This window comes from Cryptomeria japonica, chromosome 2, assembly GCF_030272615.1.
Source record: "Cryptomeria japonica chromosome 2, Sugi_1.0, whole genome shotgun sequence".
Lineage (NCBI taxonomy): Eukaryota > Viridiplantae > Streptophyta > Pinopsida > Cupressales > Cupressaceae > Cryptomeria > Cryptomeria japonica.
In genome coordinates, this window is record NC_081406.1 from 204,863,872 (window position 1) to 204,890,244 (window position 26,373).

At 33.7% G+C, this 26,373-nt stretch overlaps 1 protein-coding gene across 3 annotated transcripts; it reads left to right on the plus strand.

The window, feature by feature from the left end:
• The first annotated feature begins 671 nt into the window (after positions 1-671).
• LOC131044348 (uncharacterized) lies at positions 672-26,345 on the plus strand. 3 transcript variants are annotated; one of them, XM_057977661.2, is made up of 8 exons: positions 672-809; positions 1,025-1,126; positions 21,233-21,605; positions 24,517-24,594; positions 24,960-25,058; positions 25,181-25,373; positions 25,564-25,973; positions 26,070-26,345. In XM_057977661.2, the coding sequence occupies exons 3-8, from the start codon at positions 21,279-21,281 to the stop codon at positions 26,286-26,288; spliced, it is 1,326 nt and encodes a 441-aa protein (XP_057833644.2). In that variant the 5' UTR covers positions 672-809; positions 1,025-1,126; positions 21,233-21,278; the 3' UTR covers positions 26,289-26,345. The 3 variants fall into 3 exon arrangements, with proteins under 3 accessions (XP_057833644.2, XP_057833646.2, XP_057833645.2); XM_057977662.2 differs by having other exon boundaries at positions 674-814; XM_057977663.2 differs by lacking the exon at positions 24,517-24,594.
• Positions 26,346-26,373: the final 28 nt, after the last annotated feature.

Genomic DNA, 26,373 nt, shown 5'->3' on the forward strand with positions numbered 1-26,373 from the left:
TAATGTTTTCTCTCACTTTTTGCCCTATAGACTGGTTGTAAAGGGACAACACCCTAGTTTTGCTACTTATTAATAATCAAAAACTTTAGAGAGCAACTCCATATGATATAAGATTACTTCCACATGTTACCCAAAAAAAATAAAAATAAATAAAAATAAAAATAAATATTAAAATGAACAATAACTATAAATGTATATAAACATGAATATAACAAATGTTTAAAACAAGTGCAAACAAGAATAAAATAAAACCAAATATAAACAAAACAAAAAAAACAATTCAATCATAATAATTAATTAAAAAAATAGAAAATACATTAAAAATTAGGCCAGTATATCAAAATATAGACCCATTACATTAAACAGCATGTCAAAATAGACCCTACTTTGAAAATGAGGCCGGTATGTCAAAATGGACTCATCATTATAAAATACAAAAGAAACGACTCCCTAAGCTCCACAAATAAAACCTTTGTCCATCAATTTCTCTTTCTAATTTAACGTGCCAGCGGGGCCTGCCTAACCGTGGTTAAGCATCCGGTAACCGCGAAGGCTGCATGGTAAGCCTTTTCCGGTACGAACAAATCTCCATTGTACAGGTGTTGCCAAATTCAGCAGTGGTGGGTTCGAACCACAGTAGGAGTCCGGTGACATATCCCGAGACACGCTATAAGTGCCGTGTTAGAGGGCGGTTCTTTGCCCTCCACATGTGAATAAGTAATCTGGTTTTCCGTGGATTTTTCTGCCTTAGGGTTTTGGGGGTTATCTGAGGGAGGTGTTACCTGGAGGAGGAGAAAAAACGAGGACAGGTAAGGTCTCTGAAGGATTTTATTTCCTACATTTTGTTCTTCTTCCAGTTTGATTTCATTATTATTTCCTAAGCTTTTATGTGAGGAAGGTGTTATTTGAGGGAGGGCAGGCTTCCAGTTTGATTTCATTATTATTTCCTAAGCTTTTATGTGAGGAAGGTGTTATTTGAGGGAGGGCAGGCCGGGCAGTTTCATATTTCGCCTCCGATTTGCAGGTTGAACTTTCTACGGAGCGGAAAGGGTTTGACTTTGATAGATCTGGAGACTCCCTCAGGCAATATTTAAGGGCGGCTACATCTTTGCTTTCAAAACAAAAGGTGCGCTTATCAGCATTTAAGAACCTCATTTCTATTTGTCTGCTGGTGTTTTATGCTGTCTTTTGTTATCTCGTTTGTTCGGATCGGAGAGGGGAAATAATCCAGTAGTTGAGCATGTACCAATTGTTGTGAGGGTTGTTGATACCTTTTGTTCCAAAAATTGAACAAATAAAACCTATTGTTTGAAACAAAAAATATCAATTTTTGTTAGGAAATGTACCAACAGTTGTTAGGAAATGTACCAATAGTTATTAAGATATGTACTAATATTGTAAAAAGTAACCAATCAGTGATGCCATGTCAGCTGTACAACTATTGGGGTCTCTTTTGCACGCCTATTGGTCTCACTTTTTTTAGGGCTATTTTGGACACCTTGGCAAAAAGCATGCTGATGTGGCCCTGAAACCTTAGTTATAAGCAGGGGACTTGCCAAGTAAGCTGCTGTAAAAAAATCGAAATGATTTGAAATTTCCAAATAAGATTTTGAGAAGCGTGAAGTTAGGGTGCACAACTACTGGATCCTTTCCCCTATATATCAGCTAGATCAATGTGGTTTTAAAATAGAAAATGCTCTCTCTTTCCTTATTTGGTTGGCTCAAATCAGCTATATTTCAGCTAAATCTCTGTGGTTTAAAAATAGAAAATGTTTTGTTCATGACTGTATTATTAGATGAAATTTTTTCCGTGTTAAGGGAGAAAAACAAATCTGAAATAGATAATGCTCTGTTCATGTCTATGCTATTAGATGATTTTTTTTCCGTTTACAGGAGAAAAACAAATCTGAAATAGATACTTAGGAAATACACAGGCATACAAAGCGAAAATATCATATGCATGCTTGTTTTGTAACAGTTAGTTACATATTAGAAATTTATAATTTTATTTCAGTGTTAGTGCTTCTAAAGAGTTAGTATTGTATTGCTGGTAAAGAGTTAGTATTTGTCATGATGCAGAATTTCAGATTTTCGAACTGTAGACTATCAAAAATACTAGAAAAAAGGAAAAAAAAACAGATAGTCAACCTGTAATTTGGTGGAGAGGCTAAATTTTGTTTATTGATTTTCCCCTAAATTTTAAATGGCGGTGTCTGTTTTAGAACTCTAGCTCAAGGAAATGTGAAAATAAACAGATATTTGATAAATTTATTCGGGCTTTATGCTGAGAAAGCCATAGCCAATCATATTTTCGCTTACACATGTAGTGTTTGGAAAAGTATCCTTATTAATAATTTAAATGGCAGATTTCTGTGTTTTATGAATGTAAAGAGTTATGGTTATGAGACGAGCCACGTAAAGTACGGATGAAGTTGGAAATGTGAATGGTCAAGCCTGAAATGTTTGATCAGTTTTGAATACGTGGCGGGGGGATGTGATTAGAAGACTTTTTAGAAAGAAAGTTTTGTAATGTGAATAGAAGACTTTGGAAAGGAAGTAAGGAAGTTTTGTAATGATTAGCACGAAAAAATATATTGATGTCATTCAATCCTAGGAAAACGCCTATTTGTCGGCATATAGAAAGTCTTTTTTTCTTGCATGCCATAAAGCTGTTTTTAAATTTTTTTATTTTGGTTAACCTTTTTCTGTTCTTTATCGAATGGGAACTGGTTAGTTACCGTTGTGGACTCCTCCAAAATGGAGGTTTGTGCCATTTTTAATCAAGGTGAGACGACGTGGGGCTTGGGCTTTCGTTTTTCACGTAGAAAGTACTTCCATGGTTGTAGGATTAGAATGCCTAAAAAAATCTCAAATGTGTCAGGGGAGGGTTTTTTTTTTTTTTTTTAGTGCTTTAAAAAGACTCTTAATTTTCTTCAACAACATTTGTTGAAAATAGCTAACCCCCTTCCATGAACCATAATCTTATATTAAACCATAACATTATATTAAATAGCTTTATTTATAGTTCTCTAGTAAGACACCTATAGTTTAAGTCTTATATGTTAATTTCTTTTTTTATATAGAATTAGTTAGAGTCTAGGTTTACATGGCCTTTTTGTAGTTAGGCAAAACCTTTTTGTAGTTAAGCAAAATGATAACATTATATGTGAACGTGTAGTATTAGATGATAGCATCTAATGTTTTGGCTTTCTTAAAAGCTATTTGGGGCATTCCATGTCTTTGTTGTGCCATTTTCTTTATTTGATATGTGGGTCTTAGGTGGCAATAAAAGATTTTGTTTCTTGCACTTTTTTTACCAAAAAAAAGAGAGCAATCAATGCTTACTCAAGATGACTCATCAATAGTGGTACTTGTTGTAACGCCTTTTGTGTAATTATGAGATACCTCTATGGTTTTTGGCACACTATTGAAGATCTTCAGATGGTGTAATAAATGTGGTAATCAAGAAAATGCCCATGAAGCTCATGTTATAACATTAATAACATTCCAAAAATTAATATAAATTCACAATTATCAAGAATTGAGATTCCAACATAGGAAAAAAATTCCAATTCCGTGGGAGTCAATTCAACTTCCTATTGATTCTTTGTAATCCTTAAAACATATATGTAATGGAGTGCTTGTAATCATTTGTCCATGTAGATAAATAGGTAGACAATAGAAGATAACAATTATACACCTTAAAGGTATGTTGTGTATATAACAAATAGTCAAATTATCAAATAATAATATTTTTGTTATTTTGATTATGTATCTCTTTCTTTTTGTATCTTATCTCATGCTTCTACAAATGCCTATAAATTCATCTAGAGCCTCATCTAGAGAGTTGTCCACCAAGATTCAAATCTAGGCCCTATATTAGTGGTATTAGAGTAGTTTTTCTTCATTTTACATGACCTACAATATGCAATTAGAGTACCTAAGCCTTTAATTAAATCATGAGAAGCGTCAAAATACTTTCAAACTTGTTTCAACATGGCCAAATCAACACGAGGGTATACACATGATAAGCAATAGTGAGATTGAAGAAGCACTCATGGTTCAACAAAAAATATCATTCAACCAATTTTTAGATATCATCAAATGGGTGGTTCTATCAACCTTATTATCAGGTGGATCCTTTGGTGGTCAAGTCTTCCTTAGGTTTTAGAAAAAGGTAGATATGATTATGTTTGAGAGTAATATTAATGTCTATGTAGGTAACTAGTTAGATGCTTACTTTACCATGGATGACTTCTCCACTTAGAGAAGATTAAGATTGCTCTCATAAAAAGTTTATTCACTTGTAAAAAAGTTGTGGTGAACCCATGCACTTTTAGAGGAGGAACAAATAGAAGGAAAAATATAAGCCAACTTGGGAGAATTACATGTAATGGTCACAGTAGTTGCAAGGAGAAAACTAGTTAGTCTAGGCCTATATCAACGACTTCCTTGATTTCTATGTGAAATTGGACTCATTCGAGTCAAAGTAGCATCAAGTCCTCAAGTATTATATAAATCTTTGACTAGCCATCTAACCTAGGTTGGAGTTAAATAAGGACATGATGATGTGAGAGGCATATTGCTATGTAGGAGCCATTGAAGTAGCTAATAAATCAAGAAAGATATTCATTTAATCAAGAGAAAACCATCCAAGATAAATACTTGCTATGATAGGCACTAGAGGTGTAGACATTTCAACACTAAGTATAGTGCTTAGAAAAATCTACTTACAAAGGTTGAATTAGAGGAGGATGATGTCAACCTATCAAAGGAAATCATTAATTCAAGCCCTAATGTCCTAGTCAACATTGCATAAGCAACAAATCCCTTACCAAATGAAGTTGAAGTATACAAATTATTTTGGACATATATGTTGGTGAAAATGTAGCTATTGTAAATGATTATCAATGATGGTAGAATGAAGAATCTAATCTCTTCAAAAATTGTAGAAAGAACAAAGCTACCAACCAGACTTCATCTATGATGCTACAAACTAGGATGGCTCAACTCCTATAATACTTAAGCTATACATGTTGAGTTTTCCAATATCACTCATCATATAATATTCATCCTTTTCAAGAAGATATACTATATGATAGAGGTTTGTTAAATCATCCTTGGGCACATTTGTAAGTGTGAGTGTAGTGGAAATCTACACAATGTAGTTGTAACAATAGGCAATAAGAGATATCAAATTCTTGAAATGAATTCATGCTCTTAAACAGTTATTGTGCTTTCTCCAATGAAGAGTGTTATTTAATTATCCATACTTGACACTACACACCTTACCTTAGTGGAAGAATGGATTATTGCGGCAAAGACATTGGATTTTGGAAACCATGTTTACATAGGTATAAGGACCACCATAATTTCAAAATAACAATTCACAAAATACACATAATCAAGAATAAATCATTGCCACGTGTCTAGATGTACAAGGTTAGAGACAAGAAATTACATTTCAACATATGAAGTCAAATTACATAAGCTGACAACAAGATAAACATAAGCAAATGTAAACCTTTACAATGGACTACAAGGTTAAATAAAATAAATGCATGAGCAACAAATCATGATGACCGACCTGACAAGAATTCCTGATATCTATCTCTCTCGCGCACATCATGGGCGAGAACATTATCGGAGCCTTTTTCCACCCTATCACGAAGTAGTTACACTTCCCCAGAATCTTTCATGACACAAAAGATAGCCAACCCAACACGAGGAAGACTAGCAATGCAATACCGATAGAGCATAAGATTGCAAATCTTTAGCTGATTGATTTTTGTAGCACATTGTGCTATCCTCGCTTATGCCCTCTCTCATCCATCGACCTTGCACTCTCTTATCATGTCCCTCCAAATAAGAAGAGAGAGTTTATAAAGAAACGCAACATCGAAAAAAAATACAATGAACAACCAATTTCCCCCCTTTACCAAAAAATTATATATATATAACCACCAAAAGTATTGTGGCACCGCTTGGCGTAAATTACTCTCTTAAATTAGTTTCCCCGTGGCCTTCATCATGCAAAAATTAGTGCATTGCTTTATTTATTATTTTATTTTATCAAGGCCATGTTGCTTAATCTTTAGATAGTCAAACTTAAAGTTTGACTTGTTTTTATTTGATTTCTAAAATAAACTCTCTTTTTTGGTTTAACTCACGTGGTTAAGACTCTTTATTTTAAAATTAAATATGTGCTTTTTAAAGAAGCACTTAATACATTCATCTTTTAAAGTTTATTAGATAAAACATTTGTTTTATTTATTTATTTATATGCTTTCTTCATAAAGTACTAACTTAACTTTTTGATTCTTAGTTATATCATGTGTTTTATTAATAAAGCACCAATTTTAAATAAATCAACCATGCATTTTTTTTAAATAAAAAGAAATACAAATAAATCTTACTTTTTATTTTATTTTTTTATTTAATTTATTTATATTAAATTTAAAGATTTTATTTACAATAAAACATGTTTTTTGGTTAAATATACATCCTTTTTCTTAAAATATATTACAAACAATTTTTATTTTAGTTTTATATTATTAATATAAATTTATATTTAAGATTTAAAGGAAAAATCAATACAATATTGATTAAAACATTTAAATCATGCAATAAGAAATGTCATGATTAAATAATTACTTGCAATTAATTTAATTATTATATAATAATTATGAAATTAATAAGGATGTGACATACTTCCCCCCTAAAAGCATGCATTGTCTCGATGCATCAATCAAAATTTTATCATCATATCCAAAACAACTCAACATTGCCTATACTAAACATGGAAAGTACTTTTATCAGCTAAATGCAATATAACTTTCATGGTAGCACACACATTCATATATGCAAGCATGCACATTCATAAAATAATCATTTCAATGACAAATTTTGAGTGAGTGTGTGAATTCCATTGCTACCATTCGGTTTCACAAAGCTAGGCTACCTCTCTCCGACAATGTTCTCTTCTTTGTAATGTGTCATCCCATCTGTCACACTCATAGGAACAACACTAGAATATTAGTCCATGTCAATGCCAACAATCACAATCAAAATAAAATAAAATAAATTCTTCAAAACATTACTCCTTGCCCAAATAATAATTTCTTGACCCAATGCTTAAGCAAGCACATAAATTTTCACGAATTCTATAACTATAAAAATCACATTAATGCACACACATACCCGTGCTTACCATACCTGAGTAGTTTAATAAGTTGGCCAAGTGTAATGAATTTCTCACCAACATTTCTAACATGTCCGTATACACACTTGCACTATTTTTTAGCTCATTCAAAAGTATACCTCATGTAAAGATCATTTTGATTTTCAACATTCAAAGACACAAGTTATTCATTTAAGAATTATAATTTCTTATTAGGTATAGCTTTAAGCATGATCATAACTTGATCATATATAGAAATTAATAGATGAATCATTCATACGTACCCTTTCACATGTGGTACATAGATATGTTAGAGGTCTTCCATGCATAATCACACATCTCTTGCAAAGTTAGTGGATCCACATAGCTATTCATGTGACCTAGGCTCTCAAGCCCATCTTGTCACATGTACAAGAGTATATATATATAGAATGAGTCTTCGATTGCCATTGGCCCTAAAAGTCATCCGCAAGTCATCGAAGACAAGAACTATGTCAAACATATACCTTTAAATTTTGTATTAATGTTGGAATGGAATGAGATAATTCAATAATATGTAAAAATACGATATTACACCTCATGTGCAAAAATGCCTAATCCAAGTATTAGGACATGAAATGAAATATACTACTTAGGCTCTCATGCCTTGTAGCCAACTTATATAAGTAATATACATATGAATTATAATCAATTAGTCATACATAAGTCTAGGAAACAAGAACACGGTTTGGGTGCTTTTCCACCCAACCATGAAGCTTACGTTTCCTTAGGATTCTTCCTACCCAAAGAATACCCAATCATGCAATGCCTAGCTACCTGGAAACAATAGGCAAGAGGGAATTTGGTGCAACCTGATATATCTACATGCATTTGTTTGTATGAAATGCATGTATCCTACTATCAGGATATGGCAGAGAAACATATTAATTAATTTTGCTAGGTTAATTCCATCTATTTCAATGGACACATGGCTTTGGCCAAAGCACTTTTAGTTATCCAAAAGATCCTGAAAAGAGGACCATCCTTCTCTATTATTCCATATTCGACACCCGTCCCAAAAAAGTAAACTCAAAACACACATAAAGAGAACTACCTTTCTTTAAAAAAAATCACATCAATATGCATATAGAGCAGCATTAAATTCACACAATGTTTCACATCTTTGGATACATTACAAAGATAATATGTTTTGTTCAATCAAATATTACTTATAGACCAGCATTAAATTCACACAATTTTCCACATCTTTGGATACATTACAAAGATAATGTGTTTTGTTCAATCAAATATTAATACAAATTTATCAATAACTGAAAAATAAGTCATCAAACTTGAAATATTTTCACATAACTGAGTGGCTAATACCAGTCACATGGGGGGAGTAAAAAGCTACATGTAACCTTGCCTCCAAGGTCTGGTAGAGAACACACCCGAACTCATGAAACACCAATTGATTATGCAACAAATTCACAAATTTCACTTTATTTCTGATATCACACATGCAAAAGAACAATTATTTTACTTCAAATGCATTTCTTGCAATATAGAGTTCGTAATTTCCAATCAGATTCAATGGATATGCAGTATTAAACAAAAGTTGGACATTCACTCCAATCAAGAAAAATGCAGACATAACTAAGCACTTCAAGGTTCTATCAACAAAGGCAACCAACAATTCATAAATTACACAAATATATGCATATAGTACAACACGAACATAAAGACGAGATTTATCTTAAGAATAACTATTTTTGCTTCTATAATTTTAGCGCAAGGGACATCTTTCCCTTTCCAGTTAGGTGGAATAAAAACTTGGAGGGTCTATCCTTCACAACTTGAGTTGATCCACATAGATCCAACTATTGACTCAATCTATAAGAACTACACATAAATGTGCTAAGCAATCTAACTAGAGGATTATGCGATCAATTGTCACAACTTAGCATAGCAAACTTAAGGCCCTAGTGTGGAACCTAGATGCTCTGATACCAAATGTAAGGACCACCATAATTTCAAAATAACATATTTCACAAAATACACTTAATCAAGAATAAATCATTGCTACGTGTCTAGATGTACCAAGTACCTCTAATAAATAACATTATATAAGATTCAAACACTTATGTGGTAATCATACCTCATCTCCAAACATTTCTACCATTGCTTCACTAGCCCCCCCTACATCTCTAGAACACACTATATAGTCCATTTCACAATTTTCCTAACATATCAATCTTGAGTGCCACTCTCCAAACTTTGTATAGTAGGTTGACATAAAAACCATGGTGGAATAGAATAGGCTTATGATATGTCATCATCTACCAACTCATCAAGGGCACACTAGCAATTAATTCAAGTGTGTAACCATTGGTTTGAAAGTCAAACATAGGAAATAAATCTACTTCTATAGGAGATAGTTTAACTTCTTAATAACTCTTGACCTACATAGCATAATTTTTTAAAATCTCTATATACATATTGGTAACATAGCCTTTGCACATGTCTACAACTTCATTTAAATCCTCATATAGAGTGTTATTCACCAAGATTCAAACTTTGACTCTAGATCAAAGGACTAGTCGTGATTGAAGCCTTTTTAATTTGTCTAATATCTAGCCAAGGAATAATAACTTTAAAATGTTTTGCCAAATCGTAATTCCATCTTGTCAAGTTATGTATGTTGATCATGAACTAAAATTATGTTTTAATAGCAGAGCTAAGTTTCGACATGGATCTCATGTATGGGATCATGAAAGTAATATAATTTAAATATTTTTATAGATGATTTTAGAGTTACTAGATCTCTTGATGCGCTAGGTCTATGTCACACTTTTGAATGCAATTAGTTTTTCTATATTCCACTATCCTATTTAGCCATGTGTTAATTTTGGTGTTTATTGGAGTACAATGGCTTTTGGAATAGGTTTATTGATTTATCCATTTTTTATTAGTGATTTTTCTTATTGGCCTAACATAATAACCACATCAAGTTCTAGAATCAACACATTGGGCTATGCCACGTAACACTACAGTGGCACCCACCCATCTATTTTTTCCGTGTAATTTTAATGACTAGATAATGGATAATTTTAAAATAAGTTAAAGACTAAAATCTAAATTAAAAAGCAACTTTCTATTAAAATTATTTATAATGACTAGACAACAGGTAATTTAAAAATTAGTTAAAGACTAAAATCTAAATTAGAAAGAAACTTTCTATTATTATTATTTATTAAATACAAAAAATATATATTTAAATCTAGATTTAAAAGAAACAAATTTAAATTAACTTTTATTATATTAGAATTCTTCAAGGGCTTTGTAATGTCTCTGTCTACTTCTGTCGTTCCTTAAATTGCTTTGCCCTCGAACAATGGCAGGTTCGTTTCTTGGTCTTCTCACCCCGTGGATCGGTCCTGCAAGCCTTGGCGCAAGGGTTTTGTAAAGGTAGGAGCCTGTTCTTTCTTTGAGGCGTTGTGTTCGGGATCTAGGGCATGCGACGCTTCCTATTCGACCCCTCCTCAACAACTGAATCCTCAGCCACCCCCACAATGCAGATCGATTTTGCAGCATGAGACATTGGGGTTTGCTCAAGGGGTTCCTCACAGACCTGCAATCTTTGTTAGTCGCTTGACTGTTATTCCAGAAATTTGTTTGGATAATTTGGCTAGTGATAGGGAGGCTTTTCTTTAGGATCATGCTTTGATTTGTAGATTTACTAAAAAATGGCCAAAGTTAAGTGACTTGCATGCGTGGATTCAGGATTATTGGAAAGATCGATTGATAGATGAGATTTGTATTTTTCCCTACACAAAGGGGTTTTTAATTTTGGAATTTGAATCTCTTGTAGACAAGGATTGGGTGCTGAAAAATGGCCCTTGGGCTCTACATGGAGACTTCTTGTGTATGAAAGCATGGTATCCGTCATTTGATCCCCGTACTGAAACCTTCTCTTCTGCATTTTTTTGGGTTCACCTTCCTTATCTTCTTTTTCAGTTTTGGGAATTAGTTTGTTTACAGGCTATTGGCAATGGATTAGGAATATATCATTGTAGTTTCAAAGAAACAATCAACTACCAAAATTCTACTTGTGCACGAATATGTAAAAATGGACCTTTCTAAAGGGCTTCTGACAGAAATATCGTTTAAGATGGGAGGACGTTGTTGGATGCAACCAATTGATTATGAAAAAACAACCTTTCGATACAAAAAATGCTTCTCGATTGATCATTTTACTCCCGAATGCCAAAAGATTACTATTCATAAGTGTGGGAATTTGGAAACAGGTGGCAAGGGCTCTTGGTGGATTGGGGTAGAGCCCAAACATTGTTGTTTCCCCCAATGGTTCCAAGTTATCTCAAGATGATCAAATAATCAAGTCTTCTCCTCATGGATCGATTGCGCAAGGCCTTGAAGGGTCTCCCCCTCCTCCATTGGATTATCAGGTGGTTACCAATGTGGATGAACCTATGATTTCTTTAGTGGGAGACTCAGTTGCCTCTTCTCCGACAATTGAGGTATGTTGAAAGGATTCTCAGATCTCCCCTTCACACTTAGACCTGGATTGGACATAAGTGAAGAGGAAAAAATCTTCAATGTCTTCATCTAGGCTTCTTATGAATCTTAGATCAATAGTTAGAGAGAAATATACACAAGAGAAGTGATAAAATGTTGCTCATCCTTGGTCTAGGTTTTAGTTTATTAATGATAGGGCACCCATATTAGAGGGCTGAGACATCTTAGGTAATGGAAATTAGGATAAATGTAACTCTCATTTATCTTCTGTTGTTCTGGTTAAGGCTAGGAATTTATTTGTCAGGTGATTCCATTATGTTAGCCTTTGCAGAGGATTGGTGGTTTCAGATGTAACCTTTGTTTCTTAGATTAATGAAGGGAGCTATCCCCATAATGATATCACTTTCCCAATAAAATAAAATAATAATAATTAAAAAGCAACTTTTTATTATTATTGAAGCAAGGGAAAGACTAGGATGAGGGTAGATGGCTAGTTTAAACATAAATAAACATGAAACACTCAAACAAACTTAATAAAACACCATTATACCTTTACCAATCTTTACTTGTTCCTCGGATTGAGCTTGATGAAGTGAAGACGCCCCTTTGATGCTCCACTTGATTTGCTCCTTGCTTGTTGTAGATGTGGATTGCTCTCAAATGCTCAACAAGATAGATGGATTAAGGATTTAGATTTGGATGAAGGATAGATGGATATGGATAACAAGGATTCGATAGAGGATTATGAGGGAATGATAAGGATGTGATAGAGGGAGATGAGAGGAGAAATTAGCAGCATAATGGTAGAAGAATGGAAGACCCCCTTTTAATAATGAACGATGCTCCAATTTATAGATTGGAGGAGGCTAATTGAGGGCCAGGATTGATTTGCTTATGAAAGGCTAAGATTGATTCAAGATAGTGGACATGGATCAAGGATGCATTGGAGAAATAAAAAGGAATATAAAATTCCTTGGGAAGAGGGGGAAAAAGAAATTTGAATTTCAAAGTGAGGATGCATAGGGGGAATCAAAGAAATTTGAATTTCTTTGAGAGGTTCAAGATTGATGTGACATGAGTGGGGGAATTAAAAATTGGAGAATAATGATAAGTGGGATTATGAGAGATTCTAGAGGAATTAATTAGGTTAATGATGGATTAAGAGAATGTGATTTGTAAGAATCACATGACTAGGTTAATTAATTAAAATTAATTATCTGAGTGGGTTAAGATGAAATGATTATTGGAGAGACTTTAGAAGAATAGGGAAATAATTAATTTATTTGATAAATTAATTATTGGACAATAGTGATAGGATTAATTAAATTAGATCTAATTAACATTGAGAAGAATAAGGCTGACACAATTAAATCAATTAATTATGTTGACAAGCTTAAATTAATTAAATATTAATTTCAGGTGTACAATTATAATTTATTAAATGTAAAAATAATTATATTTTTAAATCTAGATTTAAAAAAACTTCTAATTTAAAAAATTATGTTTTAAAATCTAGATTTAAAAGAAGCTTCTATTTTTATTTTTTGCGTGCAAATCCTTTCATATTTTTTTTTGGATTATATATCAAAGAGTCAATACAAAAAAAACCAGAACTATCTGGATATGGCGAGTATCAAGGCACCAAAGGAAGGTGCAGTCAACAAAAAAAAATTAATAATCTACGAGTATCACCACATATGGGGAGATGATAATCACAATTACAACATATTATATGAACAAAACAGATAGTCTAAGGAGTAGTCACAGTCTAAATGTAAGAAATATCAGAGCTTGGAGTAGAAATAACTCCCACTATTGGGATCCAAGCCACCCAGCCCTTCTCTCCATCTTGCCATACTTCCATACGACCATCCAGAATATCCTGCCTGTGAGAGTGTGAGGTGCTCTGGTGGATCCGGTCAGCTTCCTCCCTAGAAATTTCCATCTGTAGGTGTCTGCGGTCAACCTATCTCATGAAGGCCATGAGAGCTTGCTCAAATGCCGCCTTTCCTGGTTCATCTCTCTCCCATGTGAATTTGTGGGATAGCTCTCTGATGTAGACAGTGGTAGCTCCTTCTTTTATCCATTTGTCAAACTTTTCTGAGTCTAGCTATATGACCACAGTGACCTGCAGTGAGACAGTATGAAAAATGAGTCTCCTAAGAGACTCAGTGAGGTGCCTGGTGTTGTTATTAAAGACATCATCATTACGGTATTTCCAAATGAGCCAAAGAATTTCTAAAGATAAACAAGACCAGAAGATATTTGCAGTTTTCCTACAGCCCTTAATGTAGCCTAAAACAACATTAATGATTTCAACACAGTTAACATTCAGTCTTAAACCAAATAAATTCCAGATCTCTTTTGCAAAATGACAGTCAAAAAATACATGTTTCATAGTCTCAAGAGTTCTACAAATTTTGCAGTTTAGGAGGTTGCCTTCCTTATCCTTTAAGGGGAGTTTATTTAACAGCAGTCTCTAGCCAAAGAATTGTTTATTAGGTTCATTTGGGTTCATCCAAAATCTACCTAATCTATCCTTCCATATCCCAGGTTCCCAGTCTAGCTCCCAACATTTATTAAGGTCAAGAAAAATGGTATCTACCTCAGTGAGAGATGCATAGATGTTCTTGGCTTTCAGAGAGGAAAGAGGTGTGTCGTCAACCCAACTAAATGTAGAGGAGGAAAAGGGTGAGTGAGAAAGGGGGGATTGGGGTAGAGCATTGGATAAGGCAGACCTAAGCATGTTATAGGTTCTGTGTTGGGACACCGGAATGGCGAAGGCAAGTTGCAGATCCTCCCATAATCTCAGTTTGCCATTCTCCACAATCTGAGCAAATTGTCTAATTCTCATATTGTTCCATTTAAGAGCAGAGCAGCCTTGAAGGGCTACCAATGGTTTTCCATGATAACTTAGATTCCACTAGATAGATCTTTCACTAGTGAACTGTCCCTGTTTACATCCCTTCATATTGTATTGCACCAGATGTTTCACATGTTCCCAGGCTTTCCATAGGGATTTGAAGACCCCTAATCCAGCTGGGGCTACATCCATCTGTCCAAGAAGAAGGTCAATTATAGGGAGGCCTTTCCATTTCTTAGCTTTTTTTGGAGTTAGAGGATGATATATTATTTCTTATTAGGACTTTCCAAGGTTCCTCCCCATCTATGGCTTGGAGAATCCATTTGGAAGCGAGAGCTATCCCTTGAGTTCTTAGATCTTTTAGTCCCATCCCACCATACAATTTGTGCATTGTGCACCACTCCCATTTCGCTGCATGCTGCTTCTTGATGCCTTTCCCATCAGACCAAAGGAATGCCCTTATCTGCTTTTGGATATGGTTAAACTGATAGTTCTTGAAGAGCTAGGCAGCGGAGAAATAGATGTTATATGATTCCAAGATCTTTTGACATACCCGAAATCTTCCAGCCAAAGATAATAGTTCCTATTCCATTTGGAGAGTTTCTTCTCTATCTTATTCCTTACACATTCCCACATCTCCTTTAGGTTTGGACAAACAGAGAATGGGATACCTAGATATTTTACCAATTGGGAAGGACCCAACCAATTGAGGGAAAATTTAGAAAGCCAACCCGGGGGTTTGTCATCCCAGCCAAGTATGTTAGATTTGTGCATAGCAATCTTACTTCCAGAGGCCAGGCAAAAAACATTTATATTTTCTAGCAAAGCAGTAAGGTTCTCTTCATCAAGTTTAATTAGCATTGCAGTATCATCAGCAAATTGGATATTACATATTTCCTTTTGATTAGGTAAGGATATGCCCCTGACAGGCGGAGTGATAGGAGTCTTTGATTAAATAGGCCATTGCATTAGCAGCTATGACAAACAATGCAGGAGCAAGGGGACAACCTTGCCTTATTGACCTGGACAGTACAAATTTGGGGGATCTTATTCCATTTATTTCAACTGAGGCATTGGCATCACACAATAGAGTTTTGACCAATTTACAGAACCTGGGGGGAAACTTAGAGTCTGGAGCATCTGAAAAATATATTTCCATTCTATTCTGTCATAGGCTTTCTCGAAGTCAATGAGTAGCATTGCCCCATTCTGACCTATTTCTTTAGCCCAATGGAGTGATTCCCAACAAGTGATTAAGTTCTCTAAAATATAACGACCTTTGACAAACCTTGTTTGTGTAGTACTGATGATCTTTGGTAGAATACTTTCCAATCTACTTGCTGTCAGCTTTGCTAATATCTTATATGATACATTTAACAGTGTAATAGGTCTCCAGTTTTTAACAAGGGTTCTATCTCCCTCTTTGGGGAGGAGTTTGATTAGACCCTGGTTTATATTTTCCCCAAGGGATCCCTTGTGAATAGCCTCTGAGTATATCTCATGGAGATCATCCACTATCCATTCAATATTATCCTTGTAAAATTCTATTGGGAATCCATTTGGTCCAGGGGACTTGTCATTACTGAGTGCCTCTATAGCTTCTTTGATTTCCTTTTTTGTAATTGCAGCCTCAAGAATCTTACTATCCTCTTTATCAAGGAGTTTGGGGACCAAGGACATGATTAATTTCCTTGCATTGTCTTGTTCTTTCCTAACTGGTTCTGCAGAAAACAGTAGTTTGTAGTATTGAGCAAAACATTCTAAAATTTCCTTTGGATTAGAGAGATTTTTATTTTTTCTCCCATATAGAGTCTATATTTTCTCTTGCTTGTTTCATTTTGAGCATTTGGAAGAAAAACTTGGATCCACGATCCCTTGCCTCTAACCAGTTGAGCTTAGCTCTTGCTCTCCAACCTTTAATCTTCTGATTTTGTATCCTTCTAAGGTCATTTTTGGCCCTGATGAGTTGATGGGTGAATGTTTCACTTTCCAGATCCCCTTGCAGTTTAGATTCAGCAACTTGTAGAGTGTTATATAATTTCATCTCGTTAGCTCTGGTATCCTTAGCTTTCTGTTTACCTACCACCTGACAAAGTGAGGTCCAGGTTTCAATGTTTTGGTTCCACCTTTCAATCTTTGATAGCTTGTTGTTTGCACATTTATTGAACATTCTGATCAGGTATATTGCACACTTGAGATCACCATCTCTTAGCAAGCTAGTGTTCATTCTGAAACTCAAGTTAGGGCTGGGTGGGGCAATTTTGCTATTAGTTATCTTTAGCCCAATCATAATGGGGTGGTGATCAGATAATGTATATGGTATGACAACATACTGAACCCCTTCCTCATTCTTGATAATTTCAAAGTAATCCCTGTTGAAGTAAAATCTATCTAGCTTGCAGTATACTCTCTTATTGTATTGTTGGTGGTTACACCAAGTGTACCATATTGAGTTATGTTCTCCTTTTTTTCCCCTGCAATTGGGTCAATCAACCTCCGCTTGTTGATCATCCTCTTCCAATGAATCCTCTCCGCTCCTTTCCATTCCACCTTGTTTCCCCCTTGTTTATCTTGTGCATTGAGTACCATATTAAAGTCACCTCTTAAGAGCCAGGGGATGTCTTCTAATTTTGCCATCCATTCCCACATCTCCCCTCTTTCTCGGTAGTCATTAGATGCATATATTGAATAGAGACCAAATGTCTCATTATCATTTTTTATTATAACCCATACTGCCCTGTCATAGGGGGATTGACCCCATTTGAGAACCTTGTTCTTCCATTTAGGGCTTAGTAGTATTGCAGCTCCACCCTTACCTTTAGGGTGTTTGGTGAAGAAGGGGGTCGCATCCCTCCAGATGGATTTTAGGCCAACTTCTAGAGTGAATCCTACTGATTTTAGTTCTTGGATCATAAGACAATCAATCTCCTTGTGCATGCTTAGAAATCTTTTAACCACATATTTCCTATCCGGGGCCTCTAATCCCCTTATATTCCATGAGATGGTTTTCATCATTGAGGGGTTGTTTCAGAATTGTCCCCAAGGGCTTTAAACCCTTCAAAACATTTGGGCCATTCCTCAGATTTTGAGAGGTGGTTGGCATCAAAGGCTACAGTTGATAGTGGTCTCCCTCTTTTTTTTTTCTGAGTTCAGAGAGTTGATCAGGTCCTAATGATTCTTTTCTGGCTGAATTGTCTTTACCAACTTTAGGAGATCTTTTCCTTTTTTTTTTTTTTGTTTTATTACCAATTAGATCTTCTCCCTCATCATTGGTTCCCACCTCAAAGGTTTTAGGGTCAGGGGAGAAAGGATTCTCCTTCACAATATTGTCATCCACAGTTACAGCCGACTCTATCCCAGATTCAATATCATGCCCTTTCTCAAGGGGTTGGTCCGAAGGAGAAGTGGTGGGCTCCACCTCCCTATCAGTGCTATTAGAGGTTATATTAATCTGCTTACTAGATTCAATGTCACCTCCTGTCTTAGTCTCCTCTGAAATATTTTCCATATGAGGTGTGCTTATGTCCTTTGTAGGGCCATTCATGCTAATTATAGGTCCAAAAGGGGAGTGACCGACCTTCTCGGTAGCACTGGTGACAACCTGGGACCCACCATCTTCCCCTTCGATCAACTCTTGGAGGAAGGGAATGGTACATGACTCAATTTCCATTTTTTGATTATATAATGCAAGTTCAAGTTGTTTTCTATGATCTGCCGCCATTTTTAGTTTTTCAAAGACAATTTGTTGAGCATTTTGTTTCCTAGGTTCCCCAGGAGGATTGGCTACTTTGCTCATATCTATATCCAGAACACCAGACTCACTACTAGTCCGATTTGCTTCCTTTAAGGCCAACTGATATTTGAGAATAGCTTCTGCAATTGAAGGAGGAGAAGTGGATGTGCAAGGGAGGGTTTGGGGTTGAGGTAGGGGGGGGGGGGAAGGATCAGACGAGGGGGGAGATTTAGCTACCCTAGGCTAGGATTAGGGTTCAAGAGGTGGGGGAGCAGAGGGAACATGGTCCGATTTTTTAGCTTCCTCCAAGTCCAAGTGAGGTTGGTTACTGTTGGAGGTTTTCTTGAGGGAAGTACCAAATTTCTTCACCATTAGAGGGCAATTCTTTAAGTAATGGCCACGTTTCCTACATCTATGACAAGCATTTATCCCTCCTAGGTATTCTAAGGGACACGAGAAGAGTTGGCTTTCTATACAGATGTCAATACCCGAGGGGAGGTTTACTCCAGGGTTGAATGCAATTAGAACCCTTGCATCCATGTGAGGAAGTAGAGAGGTCGAAGAATCAATTTTAATAATCTTTCCAAGCGACTCCGTGATTTGAGCAATACAGTTCCACAAAAAAGGGGGGACGTTTTTAATAACTACCCATTTAGGGTTGGAGAGGGCCATTATTTCTTCATTACAAGCAAGCGGAGTCTAGGGGACGACCCTAAAACAGGCGTTGCCTACATTCCAGAATTATTTTTCAATAACCCTCTTTTGAATCTCTTTATCATTAAAAAAAAGAAGAAATAAGCCTTTTTGTAACATTCTGCAAAAAGAAAATTGAATTCCAAGCCTAACAGACCAAGTATCATGAAACCATTTATTAAGATATTGTTTAGATGGCATTTTATCTACATCAAGGGCTGCTAAAAAAATCGCAGAATCCCTAAGCCGAGCAATTTCCTTAGAAATACAATCTTTCATAGTGGAATTAGGTTTAATGATGATTCTCGGGGCCGAGGGCAACCTCACCTTCCTCGAGATTTGTTGTTGCATCCTGGTTTGTCTCTGGTTCAAACTTTGCCTCGTCCGGGATGGTCGCGCGGTGCCCTTTAACAGCTTCGCTGAATGATTTCTTGCCATTCGCAGAGGGTTTGTGGGTATTAATCCCATCATCGCTAGTTTTCATCTACATTAATGGAGGCACGAGCAAGGATTAATGCTGGGGGCCTCCCACCAGGTCTGGGAGCCCTCGGGCAGAGAGCCGACCTGCAGCCAAGGACCGTTCGTGTACCTTGGTTGCAGAGCTCCCACACCGCCTTTTTCCACTTCCAATCATTTACTTTGCATCAATCCTTTCATATTCTAAAACAAGACTCAAAAAATTATATTTTTAAATCTAGATTTTAAAAAAAACTCCTAATTTGAAAAATTATGTTTTTAAATCTATATTTAAAAGAAACTTCTATTTTTTCATGCAAATCATTTCATATTCTAAATTAAGACTAAATTTTAATAAATATTAATTAATCTATGCTAAAGGTAAATATTTTTAAAATTTGATATCTCTCCACGTCATCTACATAAATTTTATTTATAAAATATAGGTATGCTAGTGGTAGATTACTGAATATGATCTAAAATGTGTATATTTCAATAAAATAAATTGTAGGTTTTTCTTTTCTTTTGTAGGTCAAGTTTACACCACATATTCTCCATCTTTAATATTTTAGATTGATTTTTATTTGAAGTACCTAATAAAATTGACTTAAATAAGTTATTGAGTTTGATTTGAAATATTTATTTTATAATTATTTTTTATTTTCTTTTATCTTAGACTTTCTCAATTCTTATGTTGCTTACACATTCTTTCAATTTGAATGAGTTATTTACGCAGTCAAGCTTGCAATTCAATCATCTATTTTCCTCATCCTAATAATAGATCAGTTAATGTGATTCAAAATGTTTTAATGCAAAAAACTTAGGCAATCAGTTTTAACTCCAATTTAAGAGTCACTAGAACACTTATTGTAGTGAGGGATTAATTTCATCTCATTACATTATAAGTATCCAAAATACTCAAAGAAAACCACTTGTATAATTGTGATGATCAATGACACTTTATTTTTTTGATTGTTTAAATTTCAATGTTTGTAAACACCCAATTTCTTTGTAATTCCTTGTAAAAAGTAACTAAAGTCACTTCTACAATTGTTGATAATAATTGATATTGTTTCTTGGGTTGTTTAGGCTTCAATGTTCATATAACACCTAATTTCTTGGTAATTGCTTACAAAAAGAGACTTTTTCCCTACTATATTGTTTTAATATCATATGAACCTTTTTCAATTAAATTGTTTTGTTTTCTTGTTAATGATTCACTTCCCTTACATAGATGGTGGAGTTTTTACTATTATCTAATCTCACATGATTGATGCTTGATCTATGAATTCCTACCCATGGGAATATAAGGAAAATGAAAAAAATATTTCTTGGTCTATAAAGTGAATAAAACTTCTTAATCAGAATACTTAAATTCATATGGGATTTTTATGTCACTTTCATCGAATTGTATTCTTATATAACAATGTTTTTGACAAACTCTAAGAATAATGTTATAGAATAAAAAATTAAATATTTGAATATCTAGATTACTTTTAAACCCCTCTTTCAAAATAATGAATGTATTTTTTATTTCTTTACTAACTATTTTTGAAATTTTGAATAGTGATTGTAATTTTTTCATGTTTAAATTTTCAAACAATTTTATATATATATATATATATATATATATATATATATATATATCCAAAATTAGGGAAATTTATATTACATGTCAAGGTATTGAATAGATGTATTACAATTACCTAGATTTAATGTGGACCATCAAGTATTCATACAACAATCTTTTAAATTGTATACATTTATATATTTTCTTATTGTTTTTCTACAGATTTGACAACAATTGAAGCATTGTTGGTTAGACAACCAATCTCCTAATGGAATCAATAGTCGTAGAGGAAATTGATGTAAGTGAGAGAGCAGCAGAGGTTGGTGATGATGGTGGAAGACGATCGCTCCAGGGTAGTGCAAGGTATGAAATCAATGAGAATGCAATTGAGATGGGTTTAAAGGGTGTGGGAGTGATGCCAAATGATGCTTTCATTTGTTCTTACTCACATGGAGATCCTAAATGGATTGCAACTTCACTTGTGTCACCATTACCTTCTGATATCATTGCCCCACCTTTGTCAAACTACTCTTCAATGCTTCTAAAAGAAGAAGATATGGATAAAAGCCAACAACATCAACACTCACAAAAACAGGTTAGTTGCTAGTTTCTAATCCAATGTGATGTATTTCATGTTTTTTTTTTTGTATGCATCTTATTTTAGCCATATAGTCATAAAATGATGTATAAGATTAGGCCTTACCTCCTAGATATTTAATAATATTTAAATTCTTATTAACCATATTAATTTTTTTATTAAGAATAACTATACTTTTTAGTTGATGTTAAACTTTTGAAAACAATTATTGGTACATGTTGTAATATATAATCTTTGTTTATAAGGATATCATTCTCAATTGATTTTTCTTATTATCAAACCATTCATATGACAAACACTATCATGTGGGTCATATTCTCCCGTCCTCTTATTCTTTTTATATTGGTAATGGCGAGAAATCTATTAAGATTCTCACCCATGAAACAAAAAATATTACAACAACTTCAAAGGTTGAAGCCTATAGAAAAAAGCACCAAAAATAGTACACTATTGCAAAATTTAAAAAACCAGTAGTCCATAGTGGCTTGATATTGACATAGTAGTAACCTCTATTAGAAACCATAGGAACCACTTAAGACCATAAAAATTATTAACTTTATTTTCATTCAATACATAAAATTAAAAATAGACGATCCATGTTGTGCATGCCTCTCTAGCTATGTCCTAGTACCTAACATAGGATCATTGATTGTCTTAGAACTTGCAACTATTTATTAACTACACTAATTCTTATTTTTTTAAATTTGGGCTTGTACCTCTTTCCACCTTTGCAGATGCACTCAAAATTATCCATAACACAACCCACTACTTCCCTTTTTCTCAAGGAATGAGTGATCAACCTTGATTTTTCACTACCTACTTCTAGACTCCTTTGAAATCTTCCTCAATAAATACAAACATGGTAACATAAATTACTACCTTTGAATTCCTATCCCAATTCACAATTTGAAGGCCATCCAAATATTCTAGAATAAATAGCCTATTGTACTTCCTAGCTATATTTCCCTCCACTATTGAATGTCTAAAAGACCCTTCATCTAGGTCCACTGCATTGTATGAAAAAATTCTTCCACAAGGTCCTATGTATTTTCTTTCAAAAAATATTTAATTTATTGAGCACCATCCATAAAATCTATTCATGAAACTCTTTATTTTGGACTATTTTGTGTAATTTGTTTTAACAATCTAGTGAAAATCCTAAGTCAAGTTCTTGTGCTTTTATTTTCAATATATTTTAATCCAAGCCCCCCTCCCCAATCACTCTCAATGTTACAATTGAATCATCTATGAAAGCACATGCCTCGCCATACAATGAATCCTTAAATCTTAACTATCTTTTTAATGTTTACCATTAAATTCCTACTAAATAGCATACCTAGACCAAAAAAAAAACCATATGACATGGTAGAGCCAAGAAGCCTAATCAAATTAATAAAAAATTGACATGCTTTTGCCATCCCATCTAAGCCTTTACCATGTAGGGAATAATAGCACACATTTCTTATTGAGTAATAGTTGCATTTTATACATTTGCCACTTTGACACCTTGGGCTCTTGAAAAATGAGATTACTAATTTAGAAAGTTAATAATATTTTATTCTAATATAAAATTATTATTATTTTTTATTACTTCACAACTTGCTAACAACTAGGGTCTTTTCTAGACTTGGGTAGGCTAAAGGAATTAAACTTTCTTTAGTTGAATGACAATATTGATTAATCCTGACACTAGTTAGCCCTTAACAAATAAATTAGCCTCACAAAAACAATGAAGAAAGATAATTTATTGAAAAGATCTAATGCATATTTCTTTAATCCTTATAGATCAATGATGAGTTTCCTTCCACCACTAAACTCTCCCTTTTTTCACGACTAACCTCAACCTTTCACAAAGAGCTTGCACTTCATCCTCATTGATGGAAGAAAAAAGGATCTTTTAATAATGAAAGTTATATTAGTCTCAAACAATGGAGAGGAGCTCAAAGCAGATGATGATATGGATAACTTTTGCGGTAGCTAACCATAGTGAATGTTGGTCGAATTGCCCTTGGAAATCAAACAAGAAGCACACAGTTGAGAGGATAGGGGGCGGAGCCTTGGGTGTTGGCATGAAGTTAATCGAGTTTGGTCATATGGTATTTTTTTGTTCTTTTTTAATATTTAGAAGATAATAGTGAGGGCACTACAATGGATAAAGTATATATGTTATGTGAATATTTTATTGTATAGAAATGAAGCAGTCAATAGGATAGGGTTAAGCAATCAAAGGGTGGCATAGTAAATTGTAGTGGGTGGTATGGGGTACCAAAGTTTAGTTTCTTGATAAGCCGATATGGACAGAATCTCACTTTGTAATTTTTTATAATAGAATATCAAAATCTAATTATATGGTACCAATATTTAGTTTTATCAATCAATTTTTAATTGTGAGGTTCATTTTTTTTATACTTATATCCATAATCATTAGATAGTGCAAGATGGTCAATAAATGTATAGCTAAGACGTTCTCAATATTTTCCTTTTCAAGATTTACTATCATATTATTTTTAAACCTCCTTATAAACTAGCATCTTTATTTTTACTAGTGTATTATAATAAAATTTATGCATAAAAACCAAACCCAATGATCAAAGAGATTGTTTTGTCTATAAAATACTAATAGTATTCTCAAAGGATGGCCATAAAATATACAATAATTTTCATTGGGAATGTTTAAAATATAGAAAATGGTCCTCTCTACATGTCCTCAAACTCTTTATGTTCAACATTTATTTGTGTTTAAATTTGACTTGTTTCAATAGGTGAAGATAAATAAGGTTGTTATTAAAGTTTATAAGTAAAAGTACCTATTTATTTAGGTTATTCACTTCAAAATTTGGAAAGCTCATCTTATTTTGAAATGTTTTAAATATGCACTACTAACAAATTCTAAATTTATTAATGGCAGGTTAATCGTACGAAATGTTCACATGCAATGGAATATATATTGATCCTTTCTTATCTTGGAGTGTTTGGAATTGTTGGAGTAAGATTTTATCTATATTTGAAAATTTTAATATAATAAATAAGATCATTTTCTTTAGTGACCACATATAATGTTTTTGTATATTTCTCATGTCTTTTACACATTAACTATTAATTGATGAATGGTTGACTTGATAGTAATCTACAATAGCCTTATACAACACCACTTAATAAGAATGTGCTAATGTAACTTTAATGTAGGTGGAAGAATATGTATGATAAATAATTTTTCACATCTATTTAAACTCTATCTAAGATGCAATAATCAAATATTTTAATATAAGATCTTAAATTATATGATTAAAACTTACTTTTATTGAAATTATTAAATTCAATATTGAAACATTGAGATATCTTTGTGTGTAGGTCTTTATAAGATATGGATTACAAATATTATTTGGACCAAATGTAGCCAATGTGACAAATGAAAATAGTGCTCTTTATATCGATCTTCCTTCAAATATGGTAAATATTTATCTTTTTTTATATCCTTATGGTTTGTAGATAATTTTGTTAATACTTGCTAAAGGTTAATAATTATTCATAACCTTTTGATTAATATATATATATATATATATTGTCATAAGCTTGGAAGCTTTTTCATGGGATGGGTTGGAGTTGCATTCAAAAGAAATATTTCTATTTTCTCTGAAGCATTGGCCATTGGACTATCATCGGGATTGATGGGAAGCATTACTACTTTTACATCTTGGATGCAAGCAATGGTAAACCTAGCAACTAAAGGACATTGGATAATTGGAATTATTGGTCTTCTTTTAGGTAAGATGTAGAATAATACAAGCTTTACCTCATGTAGATTTGAAGTAACTTTTTCATCATCGCTAAGAACTTTATGTCTTATATTTTTCTATTACTATATAGACATCTCTTATTCTTTACAATGTTTTTTTTTTCAAACATAAAACAAGATTAAATTAGTCATATTAAAATGTTGTTTACAAAATGACAGGTATGGAGTTGGCCCAAATGTCACTTGAACTAGGGATTGACTCTACAAAGCTAATTACATATGCTCATATTCAAATAAAGAAGAAACAATTGGTCTTGACATGGATGCCATCTAGTGAACACTATCAATGTGGTTTATGTGGTTTTATCTTGGTTATGTTCATCTTTGCAATATTATGGGGAGGAAGCTTGGTTTTATTAGTGTTTAATTTTACATCCCAACATAAGACAAAATTGTGGATGGCTTGTATGGTTGGACCATTTGGAGTATGGGCAAGATGGTATATGGCACGCCTCAATGGACAAGGAATTGGAGCAAAAAAACACTTAAAATGGCTGCCAATAGGAACATTGCTTACGAATCTCATGACAAGCATCATTATGGCTGCATTATCAACAATTCACCAAGTGGTAATTTTTTTTTTTTTCTAAATTAATTTCTTACACTAATTTATAATTTTCCTATTTTCTATATTAGTAAATTAAAATTGTATTTCCTTATTACAGGTTAAGGATCGTACAGGAAAAATCATGATAGAATCCCTTCAACTTGGTTTTCTAGGGTGCATGAGTACCGTCTCTGCATTTGTAGTAGAAGTTCGTGCTATGCATCAAAGCAATCACTCTTGGAGGGCTTACGTATATATATTATTATCTTTATTTCCAGCATTTATTTTTGGAATTTTGATATGCTCAATACCAACATGGTCTAGAGGATACTCTTAAACGCAAAATATGTAATCTTTTTAGTAAACTTAAATTCCACACAATTTTTTAATTGTATTTTAGTTTCTTTTTTTAAAAATCCAAC